General features: G+C 42.3%; 6 protein-coding genes across 6 annotated transcripts in view; 3 read left to right on the top strand and 3 right to left on the bottom strand.

Annotated features, from left to right (window-relative positions):
- The first annotated feature begins 1 nt into the window (after position 1).
- On the top strand, positions 2-2218 carry LOC135332304 (ADP-ribosyl-[dinitrogen reductase] glycohydrolase-like). The gene is made up of 9 exons (XM_064527690.1): positions 2-323; positions 500-602; positions 649-685; positions 776-990; positions 1061-1125; positions 1240-1334; positions 1391-1468; positions 1515-1726; positions 1934-2218. Exons 1-9 carry the CDS (start codon positions 47-49, stop codon positions 2070-2072), a joined length of 1221 nt encoding a protein of 406 aa, XP_064383760.1. The 5' UTR covers positions 2-46; the 3' UTR covers positions 2073-2218.
- Positions 2162-3083, bottom strand: LOC135332314 (peptidyl-prolyl cis-trans isomerase H-like). The gene is made up of 3 exons (XM_064527705.1): positions 2991-3083; positions 2699-2933; positions 2162-2565 (listed from the first exon to the last, which is right to left on the bottom strand). Exons 2-3 carry the CDS (start codon positions 2916-2918, stop codon positions 2258-2260), a joined length of 528 nt encoding a protein of 175 aa, XP_064383775.1. The 5' UTR covers positions 2919-2933; positions 2991-3083; the 3' UTR covers positions 2162-2257.
- A 2-nt stretch (positions 3084-3085) lies between these two features.
- Positions 3086-6994, top strand: LOC135332295 (drebrin-like protein B). Its single transcript, XM_064527680.1, has 13 exons — positions 3086-3262; positions 3602-3657; positions 4070-4182; positions 4387-4461; positions 4614-4754; positions 4998-5069; positions 5150-5236; positions 5341-5405; positions 5452-5506; positions 5562-5940; positions 6083-6405; positions 6509-6548; positions 6722-6994. The coding sequence occupies exons 1-13, from the start codon at positions 3180-3182 to the stop codon at positions 6859-6861; spliced, it is 1629 nt and encodes a 542-aa protein (XP_064383750.1). The 5' UTR covers positions 3086-3179; the 3' UTR covers positions 6862-6994.
- A 67-nt stretch (positions 6995-7061) lies between these two features.
- LOC135332305 (probable ATP-dependent RNA helicase DDX56) lies at positions 7062-16442 on the top strand. Its single transcript, XM_064527691.1, has 22 exons — positions 7062-7217; positions 7362-7403; positions 7456-7532; positions 7595-7727; positions 7779-7852; positions 7907-7979; positions 8064-8161; positions 8757-8808; positions 8861-8899; positions 8990-9054; positions 9262-9312; positions 9362-9415; positions 9487-9558; positions 9664-9830; positions 9941-10007; positions 10118-10218; positions 10403-10488; positions 11205-11235; positions 11452-11510; positions 11649-11754; positions 14406-14515; positions 16288-16442. Exons 1-22 carry the CDS (start codon positions 7155-7157, stop codon positions 16330-16332), a joined length of 1665 nt encoding a protein of 554 aa, XP_064383761.1. The 5' UTR covers positions 7062-7154; the 3' UTR covers positions 16333-16442.
- A 1513-nt stretch (positions 16443-17955) lies between these two features.
- Positions 17956-21134, bottom strand: LOC135332257 (uncharacterized). The gene is made up of 7 exons (XM_064527633.1): positions 20964-21134; positions 20597-20830; positions 20250-20426; positions 19933-20112; positions 19539-19724; positions 18717-19394; positions 17956-18567 (listed from the first exon to the last, which is right to left on the bottom strand). The coding sequence occupies exons 1-7, from the start codon at positions 21016-21018 to the stop codon at positions 18278-18280; spliced, it is 1800 nt and encodes a 599-aa protein (XP_064383703.1). The 5' UTR covers positions 21019-21134; the 3' UTR covers positions 17956-18277.
- Positions 21121-21582, bottom strand: part of LOC135332259 (nucleolar protein 56-like) — an 11451-nt gene continuing 10989 nt past the window's right edge. Inside the window, exon 11 of the mRNA XM_064527635.1 lies at positions 21121-21499. Within this exon, the coding sequence (XP_064383705.1) occupies positions 21244-21499 (256 nt within the window). The 3' untranslated portion in view covers positions 21121-21243. The remainder of the gene's footprint in view (positions 21500-21582) is intronic.

Below are 21582 nucleotides of genomic sequence, written 5' to 3'. Positions count from 1 at the left end.
TACTCAGCATGCTGAATCACTCTGGAATCACTATTATCATAATGCAATGGAGGCCAGCAGTGAAGACCCTGTGATGGAACAACAAGTAAATGAGGACTCGTGTCCTACAGTCCATGAGACGACCAGTCCAGAGCAGCCTGAGGCAGGAGATGTATCTGTGGGTGAGCCTGGAGGGCCTGCAGAAGAGGCTGTCAAGTTGAAGGAGGGAGACACTGCTGGAGGGAGTGTCAAGTACCAGCCAAACTGGTCGACTTTGTCTAAGGAGGACATTGTTGATAAAGTGAAGGGTGTCATCTACGGGCAAGCCATTGGAGATGCTCTAGGTACTAGTATTGTTCATGACTTCTGCACACAAGTTGGAGCATTTCTATAGCTAGCTATCTCTACTCCAAAGTAACGATTCATTTTGGCCCATCAACGAACTCTCATCGCTCCATAAATTTATAGTCTATACATGAAACAGGTTTTTATACCTTACTCTATCTCTCTCCCCCCACAGGTCTGGCTACTGAGTTCATGACCAAAGAGATGGCTAAAGGTGTGTATGGGAAGAAAGGACCTTCAGGCTATTCAGACATTCATCAAGACTTCCACAGATCAAGGTAACACTAAAAGCTCCCTATTTGTGTAAGTCATAATTACTTGCAGGTGGGACAAGGGAGATTGGACTGACGATACTGATCAGGTTAGAGAGCTTGTGTGTGTGTGTGTGTGTGTGTGTGTGTGTGTGTGTGTGTGCGCGCGCGCGCAAACTTCTAATGATATTTTTCTACAGATGTTGCTCATCTTGCAAATGATTCTTGATCGTAATGGAGGTGTGGACAAATTGGACTTTGCCAAGAGAATCCAGAACTGGAGGAGTCATGGATTCTCAGAGTTTGGAGATCTTGGTGGAATGGGAATCGGGATGACTGTCAGTCGCACACTGTCCCATTCCCAGTTCCTCACCGACCCTCACGCTGCTGCCATTGATGTCTGGGAGAGATCCGGGTGAGCATAATTATATATATAGAGTCACTTCTCATCTTTCTTGTCTGTTTACTAAATTAACATCATGCAGGAAGTACCTCGCTGCGAATGGAGCCATCATGAGAACTAGCATTCTAGGTGTAGCCAACTTTAATGGTTAGTGAGTCTATAATCACAATCATTAGTGTATAGTATACCAACAATCTCAGGGAGACATTAAGTATTAGCTATCAATTCGTGTCCCAACTGTTTTTAATTATCACTGTACAGATCTTGAGAGGGTGGTGGCTAACACTGTTGAGATATGCAAGGTCACACATGCTGACCCGCGGTGTGCAGCCAGCTGTGTGTCTACCACCATTGCCGTAAGACCACATGATTGTGTAATTCTCATTACAATGTTGTATGCTTGCTTGCGCAGATAGCCCTGATGTTGCAGGGGAAATTCAACCCCAACAACAAAAATCAGCTATCTGCACTTGTGAAATCTTCCATGGAAGTAAGTTATATAATTTGTCTATGCTTCACTCTCAGCAAACACACAGGAAGGTGAGAAAACTTTGGAGCACTCGGATCAGAAGGTGGAGCTGAAGGATCACATGACGGCTTCGTCTCTGGACAAGCTCAAGTTGTATGACCAGAAAACCATGGGGTACACGTTTAAAGCATTGGGAGCAGGCTTCTTTTCATTAAGGAACAGTAAGGACTTCAGGGAGATGTTACTGAAGGTCATCATGGAGGGTGGAGATGCAGACAGGTGAGGGTGTGGGTAAAATCTACAGGCTTACTGTGTTAACTGCCTGTATGTAATGAGTAGAGTAGAAACTCTACAAGTTATTTGCATATTCTTAGTCCTAACTAGCTTGGTGCAGCCTTATATGTTAATTTTAGTTGATTGTCTTCATAATAACCATCTAGAGTATCAACCAGTACATGTTACTATCTCTCCTCCTCCTCTCTGCAGCAATGGCGCCGTGTGTGGGGCTCTCATGGGCTGCAAGTTTGGATTTAAAGCTCTGCCCCAAGACCTCCTTGCCTTCACGCACAGGGACTGGCTGGACACACAGGTGGACAAGTTCCTAGCGACCATAGGACTTAACTAGTTTCTAAACTCAACCATCAAAATGTTTATTAGTTGTATTTTTCTGTTTTGTGTTTCTTAACTCATAATAATGGTGTTCACTAGATAACATTGTTCTGAAAGTGTTTTTTAACTTCATTATTATAATAATGCATAATTATGACATAATTATTATTAATGGTCAAAATAACAATGATGATATCTCTGTTACATTTGTCCACATTGTGTAATGACTACAGGCAGTTTGGGCTTGTTATTGGGTCCAGTGGGAACATTCTCAATCTTTCTCATAATCAACAACCCATCGGTGATTTGTCCAAACACAACGTGTTTCCCATCCAAGAAATCACATTTGGCACAGGTGATGAAAAACTGACAACCATTTGTCCCAGGGCCACTGTTTGCCATTGAGAGGAGACCTGGCCCATCGTGTTTACGTCTGAAGTTTTCATCATGAAAGGAGCTACCATAAATACTCATCATTCCCGTTCCATCTCCCTTGAGGTAGTCACCACCTGAGTAATCAATCAGCTGTTTTTATAAAGGCCCACTGATTACATAGTGAGACCTAGCATTAGCTTATTATATAGCAATATTACATACATTTTTCTGAGCATACTCAATTCACACAACACATGTACAATGTACCTTGGATCATAAAATCTTTGATTATGCGATGAAAGGCTGTCGCCTTGTAGCCTTGTGGTACACCGTCTTTTCTAAATTCTCCCGTGCAAAACTGACGGAAGTTTTCAGCCGTCTTGGGAACCACATCTGCAAACAGCTCCATCTTCATCCGACCCATGTCCTGACCTCCGATGGACACATCAAAGAACACTACAGGATTGGGTTGCTTGTTTTCGGCCATGCAGAGTGCAGCTGACTGTAGGGAGCAAGGGGTCCATGTAAATAACATAAGTACAGCATGCAAGGAACTTACCTCAGATAATCTTAGTCTGGGGTGTGGTGGAATTGAACTCTCAGGTGAACTTTGACCGGAGCTTTAACAAGTGGGCGTTACCATATCCCTGACCTTTGACCTTTTAGTGATCACTGTCAGCTAGCTGACGTGACATTCTCAAGAGCTTGTGTACTAAGTCAGCCAAGTAACTAGAGAGCACTCGGGAAAATGTCTATAAACCTCAAGAAGAACGAGAAAGCTCTGCTAGATGCTTACAATGACGTGCTGAGTAACAAGACGGACACCAAATGGTGAGACCATGCATCACATGCACAGTGCAGTGGTATACCAGCCCTCACAGTGGTATACCAGCCATCACAGTGGTATACCAGCCATCACAGTGGTATACCAGCCATCACAGTGATATACCAGCCCTATGGCACTGGGATCTTATGTAGAGGATCAAGAAGTTAGCCTTTAAGTCTGATTCTTAGGAGGGTAGAAGAGCTAGTTATTCTCATATTAAATGGAAGTAGTTAGTTTGTAGTGTTACGATGCACACACAACGTACATGTACACAGTATGTATGTAGAGATGTCCTGGACACAGGTTGATGTGTGTTCCCATTATAACATACTCTTCCCATGTAGGGTTGTGTTTGGGTACGAGGGGAAGAGCAACGACCTCAAGGTGGTGGAGACTGGAGGTATGTCAATGAAATATGGTGTGCTCTGCAATCTGGTGTGCTCTGCTCGTTTGATTATCTACCACCCTCTGTACATACCCTAACCTGAATACACACAAAACACATTATATGTGCATTTTGCACTTCGTGTGTACCTTGTGTGATGCTTTGTGAGGTAATTCATCAACATTACCTTATAAGTCTGTATTAGCCATGGCCAGTGATTAGTGTATCTTTTATGGCATAGTGTGTACTTATCTCTCAAACACTGAAACCATTCCGTGTGTGTGTGTGTGTGTGTGTGTTATCACTGGCATACATTTGTTGCATGTTGTCTTGCATAGCTGTATATATGTAAATCTAAAAACAGCTTATTTGACATATTTGCGAATATGTAGTGTATAGTTAATGATGCGTATATTGTGGTCTACAGAGGGTGATCTGGAGGAGATGGTGGAGGAGTTGAGCGGTGGGAAGGTCATGTATGGGTTCATCCAGGTCACGGACCCAAACACACAGCTGCTCAAGAATGTCCTCGTCAACTGGGTGAGTGACGTCTCACACACACACGCACACGCACACGCACACACACACACACACACACACACACACACACACACACACATCTCTCAATGACTCATAATTATACCCGCTCCTTAATACAAACCCATACATTCTATTTCCTTTCCCTCTCCCGCCGCATGCACTGCCTCCCTTATAGCACACATACACCCACACCCACACACACAGGTAGGAGAGGGTGTTCCCTCTAACCGCAAAGGAACATGTGCCAGACACACACCAGATGTTGCCAAGTTTTTCAGAGTAAGTCTGTACACAGTTTATGGTGCATGTACGATAGCTATCACCAGAAGGCGAGCATCTTAAAGTTGTGGTTTCAATGTTGCGTGTTATCCAAATCTAAACCATCTATTGTTAACAAAACAATACTTTCGTTACATGCCCCTCCCCCCTAGGGTGCTCATGTGACCATCAACGCTCGCTCAGAGATGGACTTGGACGAAGATGAGGTGCTCAAGAAAGTCTCGACTGCCTCAGGGGCTAAATTCAGTGTTCACAAAGAGAAGGCTCGTGCGATGCCTGCAGCCGGCCCTGTGGTGAGTGACTGTCAGTATAGTAGTGCTAATAGGAACCCTCCTATATATGTCAGCCTTGGTTTATATGGCCCGTGTATCGTATTGTAGCAACATTGACTCAGTATCTAGATTTACAATCCTGGGGACCGACATACCACAAAACAATGCGTTTGTAATTGATAGTCTTTACTTATTATTGTGTGTGTGTGTGTGTGTGTGTGTGTGTGTGTGTGTGTGTGTGTGTGTGTGTGTGTGTGTGTGTAGGGGTCTGTGTACAAGAAGGCTGACCCCAACATCAACACCAAAGCCAGGGATGAGTTCTGGTCCAAAGCTGAGGTAAGTTGTACAGTGACACCTCCTTACTAGAGTTACTGTGTGTGTGCAGTGTAATTACTATGGGTTATGTTTGGTTGCAGAAAGATGAGGATCGTCGTCGTTCTGATGACAAGAGATCAGTGTCTGAGCAGCGGAAGAAGGAGGAGCAGGATCGAAGGGAAAGAGAGGTGAGAGCGGCAGGGCTTTAGAGGTAGTGTAGGGGTTAAAAGGGAGGGGTTAAAATTAGTTGTTAGTGACTGGCTTGGATGAATTGTGTTTCTCCTCCATCCAGCAACAAGAAGGCTCTCAGAGAGAAAGGGCTACACAAGAGAGAGCGAAACGCATTGATGACCAAAAGTATGTTCTATTATTATGATGTAATTTTGAGAATCTTTGTGTCCAGGCATCAAGAAGCTGCAGCATTCAAGCGTGAGAAGGAAGAACAAGAAGCTAAGCTGGTAAGCACTTAATCTCTACCTGTAATCATAAGTTAACGCTCCCCCTCCCCCCCAGCAATCTCGGCTGAAGCAGAGGGAAACAGAGGTGGAGGCTGAGAGACAGAGAGAGGCAAGGGAGAGACAGCAGAGACCAGGAGTGGAGGCTGCAAACGTTCGTGGGAAAATGTCTGCCTTTGAAGAGAAGGCTGCTGAACAAGTCAGGCCACCACCATCAAGACCCCCGAAACGAGTAGTTAGGCCACCCCCTGCGGCTGCCCGTGAACCGTCACCTCCACGAGAGCCAACTCCCCCTCCGAGGGAAGAAACTCCTCCCCCCAGAGAGCTGACCCCCCCTCCAAGAGAGCCAACCCCTGAGCCCCAGCCAGAAGATGTTGATGAGTGGGCAGATGAGGATCAGCCAACGTATGATGACGTGGCAGGTGCTCAGGAGTCAGGTGTGTGTGTGTGTGTGTGTGTGTGTGGAGGGGCACTTGTTACCTCTTTTCAAAAAGCTTACTAACATTTTAATGCTTATGCTTAAGGTCATTGCTAAACCAATTTTTATATTCTAAGCACAGACTGTTGTTTCCACTCCAGGTGGATATGGAGACTATGAGCAGCAGCCAGCTGATGACTACCCAGCTGATGACTACCCAGCTGAGCCAGAGCAGCCTCTGTATGATGATGTTGACCCGCAGGTGGAGCAACCACAGGATGCCTACTATGATGCAGCTGCAGGGTACGGGGATGAACCGGAACCTGACCAGCCCATGTACGACGATGTGCAAGCTCAGGAACCGGAACCGGAACCAGAACCAGAGCAGCCATTGTACGATGATGTTCAAGGTCAAGAAATGGAACCTGATCAGCCCCTTTATGATGATGTTCAAGGTTTAGAGGAAGCTGAGGACCAGGGCGGAGTAAGTGAATGAGCATGTATCTTAACAAGCCTTAGCTAAAATCACAATCCTTTGTGAGTTTTGTTGTACATGGATTTTAATTTCTCTTTATTTTCTCGTGCAGTCTGGACTGAGAGCCAGGACCTTGTATGACTACCAAGCAGGTACACACATAACCATAACAACCATTGTGTTCATTCTCAGATATCACTTCTTTTTTAGAGTACTTAGATTTGTATATTGTGTGACAATAATAATATACAATGACAATTGTAGTTCTAGCATCACTAGAAGTTGCTACACTATTATGATCTTCTTCACCTCCCCACACACACAGATGATGATGGTGAAATTACCTTTGATGTTGACGAAATCATCACAGACATAGAAAAGATTGACGATGGTTGGTGGAGTGGGACCAGAGAGCTGGATGGCACCACTGGCATTTTCCCCGCTAACTATGTCGAGCTCATTTGAACATGTAGAGTAGCACAGTGTATAGACCGAGATGTTAGTTTTTGACTTTTTGTTTTCTCTTAAATTGTCAATAAAACTTTTTTAGACAATAGTTTTGTGCATTGTGTTTTAATTTATTGTGATTGCGGTTGAAGTATTATTGTGGGCGTGGTGTATGCACTCATAAAAAACATGACCCTTTACCAGAGAGAACATCAAATCCATTTTGCATTTTTGTAACTGACGATCATTTGCTAGTACCCACGTGTACCTATTTAGAGAAAGATAGACACACAGAGAAGATTGTATCTGCCATGGCTCAGTCAGAGATTAAACTAGGGTTCCACGAGATGGATCTGGACAACAGACTCCTAAAGGTGTGTGTGTGTGAGGAGGGGGGCAACGACATAAACTGTATCAACGAAAGTACTGCATACTTCCTCTGCATGCTGCAGTAAACTAGCTCACTGCTATCCATACAGTCTGATACAGACATATGATTGCTATACTTCACACTACAGGCGATTGCAAAACTAAAATGGTTGGAGCCTACTCTCATTCAGGTAAAGTTGGTTAGAATTTCCTTAATTTGCACGGACAAACATATTCCTACAGGAGAAGGCCATTCCTTTAGCTTTGGAGGGTAAGGATATTCTAGCCAGAGCCAAGACGGGGTCTGGGAAGACAGCTGCGTAAGAGCACATCACTCTGTTCCCCTCACCAAAACGATAACCTCACCCTAACCATTCTCCAGATATGCTATTCCCCTGATTGAGAAGATTCTTCGAGGCAAGATAGCTGGTGATATTGATAGTGAAGGAGGTGTAAGAGTTCTGGTGCTGGTACCCTCTAAAGAGCTGGCTGAGCAGGCAACTAGAAACCTGAAGGTGAGTAGTTGATGGTGGCAGGGTTATGGTATGCTCTTGTGGGTATTGTAGGAGCTGGCTTCTTGTTGTGTGAGAGAGATTGTTGTTGTGGATGTGTCCAACTCTCCACTGTCAGCAGCTCAAAGGTCAGTTGGTTGGTTGGTGGATACCTCATTGTTCCTATGTCTGCGTGTGTGTAGGTCACTGAAGGTGGAGAAACCTGATGTGGTGGTTGGGACACCCAGCAAACTGTTGGCACAACTTCAAAATAAAGTAAGTAAACCAACAGTATTCTGTGTCAGCTTAGGAGGAGTCATCCCTTGTGTGTACCCACGACTGCCCCCACCCCCCTCACAGAACCTGAGCTTGAAAGAGAGTATGGAAACACTGGTGGTGGATGAAGCAGACCTTCTGTTCTCATACGGCTACGAAGACGACATCAAGACCCTTCTCAGGTGCGTCTGTGTACAGTGGATTGTAGTGCACTTGCAACAGAGAATTGCCAAACAGCAAAACCACAATTTAGATTGAATAATAATTAATCAGGGTCAAAACTGAAAGGGGAAATTATATTTAGCATACATGTAGTTGTTTCGGTCACTTTTGATTCTACAAAATGAATAATTCTAGCACATACATGTATCTGAAAGAAAAAAGACAGAACCTAATCTACTAAAAAGGGAAAGTTGGGTCGTCGCCCGGTTTCCGTGAAACGAAAAACCGGGCGACGCCCCAACTTGATATGTACTTGACAGGAGTATGATGCATTCAAAAGTTAGGGAAATTACTTATTGATTTGTAAAGATATGAAGAAAAGTCCCCCAAGAGGGAATCGAACCCACACCTTATCTATCATATGATCTACGAAGCCACCACCCTAACCACTAAGCCACTCCCAGAGATCTTTATAAGCCTATACAGATACAGGTAGGCTATTTTCTATTACATGGAATAATTGTGGTTTTGCTGTTAGGCAATTCTCTGTTGCAAGTGCACTGCAATCCACTGTAAGGGTGGCGGGTGTTGTTACTTACTCTTGTGTTTGCACAGCTATTTGCCTCAGATCTACCAGTCCTTTCTCATGTCCGCTACTTTATCAGAGGTGAGCATCACAGGGAACAGACAATTCAACCACTGCATGTTATTCTCCTCAGGATGTGCTGTCTCTTCGGTCATTGATTCTTCATAACCCAGTGAGTTGCATCACTAATATAAGAGTAGTCGTAGCATGTTGCATCACTAATATCAGAGTAGTCGTAGTCACATCCTCAATTCCTTTACAGGCCATTTTAAAGCTGGAGGAATCGGACTTACCTGAAGAGAGCCGGCTGTCTCAGTTCCATATCAAGTATGCAGTATGGCTGAATAATTATGTTTGTGTATGAGAAGAAAATTAAAACACAAGCTATAATAACTGTTTTTGATAGCTTTGAATTAGAATTGTGTATTTCACAATCATTTGTAGCTTTTTCAAAGGCCTATCTAATGATGTGTTTATATCATATCGGATTGACTCGTAATATCGAGAGAGATTATTCAGTTGTTGTCCACACAGGTGCAGTTTGGAGGACAAGTTTCTACTCATCTACTCTCTTCTTAAGCTAGGGTAGGTACCGGATGTATCACATGACTATCACATAATCAGTTTGTAATAGATTGGTTCAAGGAAAGTCGCTGCTCTTTGTGAATGATATCGACCGGTGTTACAAGTATGTTGTCATGGTAGTAGGCCATGTTGCCATGGTAATGTACACCACACAACGTACTATTGTCCCTATAGGTTGAAGTTGTTCCTGGAGCAGTTTTCAATAAAGTCGTGTGTTCTCAACTCAGAACTGCCTGAGAATACAAGGTTGGTAATATTGAGACCCATGTCAGTTTGTGATTAGTGAGTTAGGTGATCTTTACCCATCATGTATACCCACTGCTGTAACAATGCCATGTCATGTGACTGCAGGTGTCATGTGGTGGAGGAATTCAACAGAGGTATTTATGATTACATCATTGCCACGGACGAGGCCTCGAGCCTCCAGAGTGTGAGGGAGGCAAGAAAGAAGAAGAAAACACATGGCAAAAGGAAGAGGGATAAGGAATACGGCGTTGCTAGGGGGATAGACTTCAAAGGTGATTGTGTCTATAGCAACCACTTGTACGACTGACTTAATTGAACCGACAGACATATTAAAAACTTAATAGCCTTCGATCCTTAAAATTCTTTTTTTGTTCTGGTCCAGGTGTGGAGAATGTGATCAACTTTGACTTCCCTCCCTCCCCCGACTCTTATGTGCATCGCGTGGGAAGGTTCGTGTAATCGTTCATTAGGTGTGCGTGTAATCGTTCATGTTCGCATGAGAAAAACACACTCGTTCATAGATACGTGACAATAAACGCCCTCCCACACACACACACAGAACAGCACGTGGGGTCGAGTGTGGTGCAGCTCTCACGTTCGTGTGCCCAATAGAAGAGAAGTTGTTGAGTGCAGTGGAGACTAGGCTGTCCACAGAACATGGTAACATCGATTACTAGCCGCCCTCAAATATTGAGTCACACTTCCTAAACACTTCGATTCCAAATTAATTTTCTGAGAAAAATAATATTGCTGACAGTCGTAGCTAGTCTTCTAATTTGATTATAGGCCTGCCACTCCCTTTTATAATTTGATTGCACACTCGTAATTATGATCTAATGGGCAGGTTGTGATGGCGAGTCTACTGGGCCTGCTGTGAAGCCGTACATATTCAAGATGGCCGAGATTGAGGGGTTCCGATACCGAGTCATGGTGAGTCACGTCTCCATTCCATACCAGTTGCTGTGTGAGGGAGGGGCCCCCTTAATTAGTGTAATATAGTGCTAATTAGTATTGTCAGCATTATTCGTGGGGTCTTATACAAATGAAGAATGTGTCTGCAATAATCAGATGACAGAGGGGGAACAACAGATTGCATAACAGAGAATTGCCAAAACAGCAAAACCACAATTAAGCTGTATAATTATAAAAACAATAATTATCTCTAGGTAGTAATAATAGGTGTGGCTTAGTAGATCACATGATAGATAAGCGTGGGTTTGACTGTTTCATAGAAACCGGGCGACACCGGGCGACGACCCAACTTGCCCTTTTTGATTAGGTTCTGTCTTTATTTTACTCTTCTCTTACTCTTCTCACATCTGTACTAGAATTCTTCATTTTGTAGAATCAAAAGAGGCCAAAATAACTATGCTAAATATAATTTCCTCTTTCAGTTTGGCCCTGAGAATATCTGGCAATCAAAATTGTGGTTTTGCTGTTTGGCAATTCTCGATCTGTTGCAAGTGCACTGCAATCCACTGTACATGTACAGGCCTGGTTAAGGTTAGGGCGTATCAGTGGAAGCTTGTTTATATGACCGAATATGTGTTGTCTGGCTTAGAGTGTGTCTAATTCACTTAGAACTATCTGTTTTTGTAATTGGAATGCTGTAACCCCCCTCTCTTGTTTTGACCCATCACCTGTAGGATGCGTTACGAGCAGTCACTAAGACATCCAGTAAGTGCAGGCTTTGTGTGTGTTGACCACCTGATAGCAATTAGCCTCCTTTGTTAGAACACATGTAACATTTTAGGCCACTAATTGAGTCAGAAATTCATACCTTAATTGTTATTGCGTCTCGCTGTTTCTTTCTCCAAAAAGGATGCCTTAATTTATATGGATGATGTCATCTGCATACTTTATTGTGGTTTCATTTTATCTCTCTTCCTTCAGTTCGCGAAGCTAGGCTCAAGGAGATCAGATATGAGATGCTTAACTCAGAGCGACTGAAGGTAACTGTACCATATATTATGATACATACCCATCATTGTCTGCATGGCCTCACAGAGATTAAATATACTATTCATGCAATATTAAACCATGGCTGTTAATTTATCATGTGATTGTGTGTTCATTTGCCCCTCTGGCAGGTTCATTTCGAGGACAACCCTCGTGACCTCCAGGTGCTGCGTCATGACAAGGTGTTGCAGCCAGGACGAGTGCAGCCACACCTCAAGCACATACCCTCCTACCTCGGTGAGTCAGGGGTTAATTATGTAACTACCTTTGCTTGTGTTGTATACGAACACCTCGGTGAGTCAGGGGTTAATTATGTAACTACCTTTGCTTGTGTTGTATACGAACACCTCGGTGAGTCAGGGGTTAATTATGTAACTACCTTTGCTTGTGTTGTATACGAACACCTTGGTGAGTCAGGGGTTAATTATGTAACTACGTTTGTCTGTGTTGTATACGAACTACATTATTGAGTGCTCCTTATTCGTAATGGTACAAGTAATCGTGTCTCACTGTGGCTATAGTATAATCAGTGTCATCCATCGCCATGTGAACTAATTTGGTACTGAATGTGTGCATGGCTGATATTGGGTGATCAGAGATAATGGGCCATTGTATGTAAAGCAGCCAGTTCTGAACCAAATTTGCCCTGGGTAGTTTTTGGGTAGCAACCTGATTGCGTAACAAGTAATGTATTAATTGCATTCCAGATTAACTTTCAATTTATAAGCATTCTCTTTTGGATATAGTAAACCAACAAGTTCTTGTTTTAGTAGCTTGTTTGGCTTGTTTGGCTACATCAGCGTAGATGAAGTGGGCAATCACTCTGACCAGCTTATATGTTCATGGCATACGATGGATTTGGGCAAATTGGATCAACTTTTTTATACAGCTTCCGCTGGAATGCTTTAGATGAACTGTATTTGGATTTTTCATTCGTTGTAGTCTATTCTAGAAACGTGGATAGACCAAATTTGTGTTTATAACTGTAGGGGGTCTGATCAGTTAATTAGTTCTCAGAAGTGCATCATCAGTGTTTGTTTACAGCTGCCTATAAATGCAGTTACTGTCTGTAAGCGTTTCCTAGGAAACAGTGCACCTCGCACAAAGCTTGGCTCATGTTTCATTCTAGAAATCTGATACGAACGCTATTGAAAGTAAACATGTTTCAGGTGATGTCTGGTGATGTTGGTATACATCGACTTTTATTTACTTCCTGTGGTAGACTGCACGCTTCGTTCTTAGAATACAGTGTTTATTGTGTTGATAATGAAAGTGCCCCCGGCTCTGGCCCACAGGGTTAGGTCCACCACACAATGAGGGAGGTTTCATCAGGACGTGGGACTTATGTTAAATCGGTTTTCCCTCTTGAGGAAGTAATTAAGACTAAGTGATATGGTAGTTACCGTATTTTGAGGGTATATTTCGAAGGTATAAATGTTTACCATTTTCGCTGGTTAAGCACTACAACAGTTATACACACAAATTTAATATTTTTTATGCTATAAAAAGCTACTATTCTACGAAAATGAAATCTGGTTGTTAGCTGCATGTCGTTACCTTGATAAACTCTACCTCTTGACAATATGAATGAGGATAAATAGGAATGTCTCGTTAGTTTGTTTAATTGTTTATTTGTTTTATTTTCCGTAGTCCCAACAGACGTATATCTAATCATGCAATTACCCTGTATCTAACAACATTGACTGTGGGGGGGATTGCTACGGCTTGCCTACCCCCCACACTGCTGAGCAGGGTTCAAGGTTTATTGAAGAACTAGGTTTAATTTCAAAGTAACACCGCTCGAAGATTAATTGGTCGAATTACACTCTTATTTGTTAGAAATGCTTGGTTATGATTATCCAATCATGGGGTCGTGTGTACCTTGACCTTTTAGTAAACAGTGCGGAGTGTGTGTTGACATTAGAGCTATGCACTTGTGGAGTTTAATTACCCAATGTTGAGTCTGTGGCGGTGACCTGATAATGTCGCTCTTGTGTACCGAATAGTCTTCTTGTTTCGATCTGCATAATTATGATAATTATAATCAGTGGTGTATCTTGTGGTGGTTGTGTGAGCTCATGCATACGACCACTGTATTCTAGTTAAACAGCTTTGATCTGTTTTTTGTGGTCGTTTTCCTTCCGAAGACTGATCACTGACACCACCAGTATTTGTCTCTTAATGGATTGTGGTGATATGAAGATCTCTGGTTAGGACGGACCTCTTTTCGTGTGGTGGGAGAGGCCATTTTGAGGTTATTTGGAGCAGACGTAAAGAGTTACCAACCTCTTATGTGAGCCCGGGATTATCCGGAACTTAGTTTATTAGATTAGCTTCAAGTTTCAAGTTTCACCACTGTATTTATATATGGCGTTTATTTCGTATCAGTATTTAGAGATCTTAATTTCTGTAATCTAAGATGATCTAAGAAACAACCTTCGTTGATTAGACTATGGCTTCTCGGCTAGTACATACGTACATGTACACGATTACACACTCTCAACATATATGGTCCTGTGAGTTGTTTCTAGATATTGTATACGAACAATATTCCACAAATTCCTTTACCATTTCTGAACTGTGTCACTGATCATACCAATTAGGTACTTGTTCTCCCTTCATGTATAATTATAGACTAGTTGAGAATCTCCTCATACCATATTATTATAGACTAGTTGAGAATCTCCTCATACCATATTATTATAGACTAGTTGAGAATCTCCTCATACCATATTATTATAGACTAGTTGAGAATCTCCTCATACCATATTATTATATACTTCATTAGCTGCAAGAATGGACTTTCTATAACTCACTATAATTATTTGTGTGCATGCACTAACAAAATGTTGGCGGTTATAAAAATTTCTATCTATATACTCATTCAGTGCCGCACAAACTGAGGGAACCTGGTAGCACTCCGGTTGCCATGGGAGACGGACCCCCAACAAAGCTGGTTAAGAGGTCAAAAGGTCGTGGCGGCAAACAAACCCACAGGGTGAGTGAGTGTGTGTGCTCTGTGTCAACTGTTATTGTGGCTTCCTCCGCAATGATTGATTAGATGATCGATTAGATGATCGATGATCGTTATGAATATATATTTGAAATAATATAATATTAAGCTTTAATTACACTATCTGCTTTAGATTTTCCATTTCAATTTCATTGACTGCTAGTCTCAGAATATGCTCTCTCTCTGTATTACTTGCATGCATACGTTTAATTCTTTCAAGTCATCAGCTGCTGCATATATGACTGTATACTGTTATACTCGTTCTGTGAATTTTCTATTGCTCACATCTGCAAATAGAAACTAGGACCTTAAATTTCTTACATATCGCTTAATTAGGTTTGCTTTCAGAGAGCTTATAATCATAACAACGTTAGTGTAATAGTCTAAATATGTGCATTTTTTTGAGGAGGGAGCACCACCTGTGTTCAGGAACGCATCACGGAATTTAACTCAATTACGTTAGGTTACGCTTGACTAGACATTGGGTACATTCTTTATTATTCTGTTTGTTTGCTGTCGTTGATAGCACTATTATTGTTCAATTTCGATCCAATCTAATCTGATACGTACATTGATAATTCATGATATTTGACCTGCAATTGAACTTATTAGCAGCTGCTTAACCTACCGAGTATATGATAACACGTATATTAAGAATTATTGTAGAGGGAGGGAAGTTGGGAATGCATCACATGAGATCCTGACGGCGGTGGAATGCATCACATGAGATTAGGCCGGCGTCGCTGTGTCGAGGATTATAATTCCATCATTAAGTTATTCGATCATCATTCTCTATCATGCAATAGATGAAAGGAATTAAAAGCATATGATTTATTCTGCAGCTCTAACTCTGCAAATCGCTTTCTAAACAAATTTTCTACGCCAGTTTTACTTACTCACAAAAAATCCAAAAGTGAAAATAGTCAGTTTTTTGTTCCGAGCTCATCTCTGATGTAAAGTTGGGTTAGCTGCATGCATGCCATCGAGTATTGTGTTGCCATGACCTCAGCGTGTGGGACCAGCCACTCGTTAGTGATGTAGCGTAGGAATTTCTGTGGACAGGTGTCACTAATTATTGATCTCGTAGCTAAACCCCCTCCTCTTGTGTTATCCCTAACTGTTGTTATGTGGTCAGTGGCGTATGAAGAAGGGGGCCGAACCTCACTTGGAGGGGGAGCTGAGACACTAGATATGATCTGGCTCCAGCCCTTGGAGCCCCCCCCCCCCTGCTTCCTATGCCACTAGTGGTGTCTAAGTACCTTAATGAACAGAAACTTATTTCAACCCCACAAGATGTACAGATTAAAGCCACTGTATGATGTGGGGTCCCCTGGGGCAGTCTAGACTGTGTGGGCTTTTGACCAATTTGTTGCTAGTTCCTGTTGACCACTATCTACAGTATGCTTTATTGTCTTGGTGATTGAATCTTTATTGTTGATCTGTAGCAGCTGTTTCAGTTCACTTGGTGATATCGTATTATTGTTGAACTTAATATTTTCCAGCACCATGTTTGGTCATGGAATTTGTTGTGATATGCCTGGGGTCATGCAGGGGTCATGGTCATATTGCGCGCGCGCGCACACACACACACACACACACACACACACACACACACACACACACACACACACACACACACACACACACACACACACACACACACACACACACACACACACACACACACACACACACACACACACACACACACACACACACACACACACACACACACACACACACACACACACACACAGAATCGAAAGGACCCTCTGAAGAGTTTCTCTATAAGAGCAAAGTAAGAACATGAACCGACTATTTCTCAGTTTCGTCAGTTTCTTATTTCTAGGTAGTTTACACATTATTGGTTCTTGTCAATATATTGTGGAGTTTTAAGAATTTTGCTCTCGTGTTTTCTGCTATAATTATGATCATGCAGGAAGATTATAGCCATAGTAATTTGAAACTAGTTGCCATCACCCTGAGGGCTTCTGCATGCTTCACTAAGAGTGTGCATGTGCACTGACTTAATTAGTGATCATTATTCAATTTCTGTGTAAGATAAACAGCAAACGATAATATAAATTGTTTACTCTTTTAAGTGTTTATGTGTGGGTGACTACGTGGGTTGATATACGCTTGAAGTGGGAGGGGGCTCGGGAGGACCGGCCAATCATCACTCAACGTCCCTAGCGAGTTCCTATTATAGCAGCTGTTATTGTACAGGACAGAGGGTGTGAGCTTACATGTATGAGATGTATGTTTAATGGATTGGGTAATTAGGCGTAGGTTGCTCGGTAGTGTCATGGCAACAGTGGGAGTAATTCAGTGATTACATGATAAATTTGCTGACTTAGCAATCCACAAAACCACAACATGTTTCAATTTAATAATGTGCTTATTTATAAATAATACTAGTGCAGTCATAAGTGTGTTTAATAATACTAGTGCAGTCATAAGTGTGTTTTGCTCACCTATCAATTACAAATTGCTGATATTGGTATGTATAAAAGTCAAGTGGTATGTAGGTGCTTGTTAATGTATTTTGGCTGTGTAAAGTGTAGTTGCTATGACTTCATCGAGCAGGCTGTGGTCACTTTGCATGTGTACAGTATAAACACACTTAAGAGTGTTATTATAGCTAGTTGGCATGGGTTAGAGGTTTGTCACGAGAATCGATCAGCTGATGTGGTTTTATGGACTGCAACGTTACTTGCACACGTTCCTCCCTCTAAGCGTCTACACCTCGCATATGATAAGGTCTGGCATTCCCATGGAACATGATAAATCAATTAGATTGTCGACCACCCTCTTGAGGTTGCTCGTTATGGGACTGAGGTTGAGGGTTGTTTGTTACGGGACTGAGGTTGAGTGGTGACGTTGCCTTCCCTGAAAGAGACAGCTGCACATATTGTGACTGTGATATCATTGTGTGCTTGCTGTTGATTGTGTACTTTGTGGTTGACTGTTTTGTGCACAGTTTGCCTCTTGTATGGCCTAATAGAGGCTTCAGAATCAGTGCAAATTGTATAAAACATGCAGTTATGTGGCTGATAGGAAATACCATGCAGCACACATGAGAGGAAGGTCTCCCAAACTTATGACTGGTGATGGACTTATATATAATTAGTGTAAGTTTCCTTCTGCTGTTTGGCTGTCAAGCTTCTGCATCTAAAAATACTCCTGAGCTGAGAAGCATAAAGCGGTAATGAATATAATTAATGAGCCCCGCCCTCTTATACCCCATCAGAATGTCTTTGATCTCACACTTGGCGCATGCATGCACTTCATTACCTCTAATTTGGGAGTGCACATGCACTTAGTCTACAAAGGAGAGTGGAATGCGCTGGCTCCATAGCCTCATATTGTACATAGGCTATCCTTTTTAGTTAATAAGCCGATTAGGCCCCCTATTGTTGAGTGTGTTCACTTTATTATATCATTAAAAGTCAAGGTTATAACAGTGTGCTTGCTATACCAGTATTGATGATAAAACAAAAAATGACACAAAAAAATAAAATGAGATTGGAAAAGTCTATGACACAGAAATGACAGATACAAAACACCAATGAGATAAGTGGTTTTGTGTGTGAGTCACATGTAGGGTCAGTCAAATTACACAGATCATGTGAGCTGAGGGAGGAGGGTGGGTTGTTGAGTGCTTCAATTACTACAGTGAATTCTGAAGTTTTCCAGTGAATAAATTAAGGACATGGATTAAAAAAGCAACATAAGTTGGTAACGATTTCAGCACTGCTGAATCGTATGCTCCAATTCTAAGGAATGATTTAATATCGAGTCGTGCGATGCTACGAAAAACGTATTGTCTCGTAGTTTTCCTTGTAAAATATACAGTCCATTGTTGTTGAGTTTATGTTCAGTTTCAATGTTATGGTCGAGTACAATTGTACGTACAGTTCTCTGTGATAATCTCTGAGAGTTAGGTGAGATCACACTCTCCACACTCATTCTATACACTGTTGAGATAGCCGTGTTGAGCTTCACTGATTCTCTCCGTACTCGCCCAACAATAGTCACTGTAAGAGGGCAAGAAAAGGTCAACACATGTGCACTGAATGGGGTGAATCAGTGCTACAATCTAGGGGTGGGTCCTGCACGCACATGTGAGGTAATAGCCTGACTAGATAACCACTAAGGAAGCCATCTATTTATTCACACAACTCACCAGTATCAGAGGGTGTCTTGCTTCTACAGAGAGGATTCTCTTCAGTCGACCTCTTTGCTAGTTTTGTGCTCGAGACTAATGTTACAGTTCCAACCATAGAGTCGACTACACGGTCTTCCCCGTTCTCTCCTTGGCAAACATAACTTCCCGTGTCTTCTTCCCTCATCACTGGAATGATCAGCTCAGATGTTGTAAACGTAGACTGCGAAAATTGCGATATCTTGATTGCGACACCGTCCGCTTGTACAGGTTCTCCGTTATGAAACCACATGACATTTGGAGTGGGGCAGCCCTGGAACACACACATCATTACAAGTGTATCTCCGAGTGATTTCTCGACACTTTGTGGGTTTAGGATGGCCTCTGGTGTTTTGTGTGTCACCTCGGTTACAGTTAGTCCAAAGTAAGCTCTGAATCCAGAGAAAGACACATGATACTTTCTCTCTCCTGATGCTAGAACGGTCGTTATCTTGAGTCGATCACCGTGAATACTCACTCCTTGTACTTTGGCAAGTTCTTCGTCCCAAACAAATGTTCCGTTGTCAAATGGATTAGGGTTGCTGATTGACGGTATGAAGAAAGTATTTCTTTCGCCTTGTTGGATTGGGATAGTTACGTTGGTAACATCACTACCACCGTGGGCAGGGTTGTCCTCCTCACACATTTGAATAATAATCTCTGTAGGAAACAAAACAGTACATCATGAATAATGTATAGTTTTATATCCTACAATACTGTATATCTGGACTAATAATTATGGCTACGTACACGGACCTCTAGACTTATTGATTAGACTAAAAGGAAGTGTTTTCTTTGACTTACTCCAACAGGTAGGTTGGTCTCCACTCCACACTCCTGACCTCTCGCACTGGATGGTGTCAATGCCCTCCATTATGTAGCCATCATTACAGGTAAAGGACACTGTTGATCCTACACTGGTGGAATTCTGTGCAATCCTTGATCCATGTTGAATAGGCCTCAGGGCATCTTTGGAGCACTGTAACTCCACTGTGCAGGGGGGAATGGACATCTTGTTAAAAAGACATTACTATAAACAGAGTCATGGTCATTATCAATTCTCACACGCTAATTAGCTACAAGTGTGGATCAGCCCACCTAGCCCTTAGCATGGTGATTAGCTGGACAGTATTCACGAGACAAAGCTGTACACAAGTCAGTCATTCATGACCCGCCATCTACGTAGTAAATCTCTCACCTTCGCAGGAAGCTTCTTTGCCCGACCAGGTACCATCTTCAAGACAAGTCCGGGCCTCATTGTCCCCCACTTGTCCAAAGCCGTGCTCACAAGCATACACAATAGTGTCCCCAGGTGTGTAGAACTCTTGCAGAGGAGAGAAGGTAAACTGACCATCTGTGTTAGGCTTGGGGCATTTTGCTGCAAAGAGAAAGGGAATTGTATCATAAATGAGTGTTTAGTGCAGCACTGATATACAACATAACAGAGCAAATAATGCTACAGCTTAGCACTTTAAACAGGACAAATGAAACTGGGGGATTTGTTATAGAATGTACCTATGCATGAAGGGGCTTCTGATGTCCATTGTCCATTACTCTCGCAAGTTCTGACTGCTCTTCCGGAGAGGATAAAGCCTTTGTTGCAACTATAGGTCACACTGCTCACCCAATAACCAATTCCATCATTGCTGACGATACCGTTGGCAACAGGGTTCAAAGTGGGACATCTCACATCTGTAAATGCATGAGGATCGAAAACACATTATTAAGGTGAGTTGTCAACAGTGTTGGGGTAGATGTTTACACAACTGTAGTCAAAAGTTATGCATGAATCACAATCACAAGCACAGCCATGTGGGTGGATTAGGCTTCTCAGTAGAACTAACAAGAAGTCAGTGACTCACGCATATGGCAGTTTTCTGCACAACTTTCTCTAGTCAGGAAGTAGTTCTGGTCATTTCGTACGTCATAGACACTTGTGTCTTCGGGGGCACAAAAGCCGGATCTCTTGCATCCCTTTGTTTCGTGGAAGAACCAACGGCTTGTTTTATTTTCAGGGCACTCCATCGTCTTTGCTGGTTTAGGTAGAGTACATCTTTCAGGTTGAGTACGAACTGCATCCAGTTCCAAGTAGCATCCTACAAGAAATAAAGCAGAGAAAGTTAAGCATGCAAGTAGTTATAATCTAGCAGGACAACTGGTTGCCATGCATGCAAGCACAATAGCAATATAGTGCAGGTGGCTTTAAATGCACTGCAGAAATGTTCATACCTGGTACACATAGAATCAGCAGAATTGCAACAGTTGAATAGTTTAGTCCGTACATTTTCACTTTGTAGCGATGTTTTGTTCTTACTATAGTCTTGTTGGTTGTAGTAGTTTACTCTAAGCTCTACAGAACATGCACTCGTTTATATAAATGTACAGATCAAGAGTCTCAAGTTTCATTACCAAATTTATAGCGTAGAGCGGAAGTAATACAATTTGTAGAAACCAATCAAGTGCAGCATAAGCAAAAGGAATGTTACAATGTTCAAATAAGTTCAGCAGTTCATTTCTTTGATTTCTTCTTCTTAGACTTGCTTGGTGTGTCAACTGCCTCCACTGGCCCCTCCTCATCTTCACCACTCTGCTGCTTCTTTCTTTTTTTCTTTTTGGAGGGAGTCACTGTCTCTTCAGCCGTGTCCATTTCCTCCTGCTTGACCTTCTTGGCCTCAGGGAGACCTTCCTCTGACTCCTTGCCCATTGATTTTCTCTTCTTTTTCTTTTTCTTAGCAGAAGACGTCGTGGTATCTACCTCCATTGCTCTGAAGGTGTAAATAACATAATTAGTACAAAATAATTATCTGACTACCGTATGGCGGGTAATTTTTGTGGGGTAAAAATTCGA

This window comes from Halichondria panicea, chromosome 2 (genome assembly GCF_963675165.1).
Source record: "Halichondria panicea chromosome 2, odHalPani1.1, whole genome shotgun sequence".
In the NCBI taxonomy this organism is placed as follows: domain Eukaryota; kingdom Metazoa; phylum Porifera; class Demospongiae; order Suberitida; family Halichondriidae; genus Halichondria; species Halichondria panicea.
This window is presented reverse-complemented; position numbering and strand designations above follow the sequence as displayed.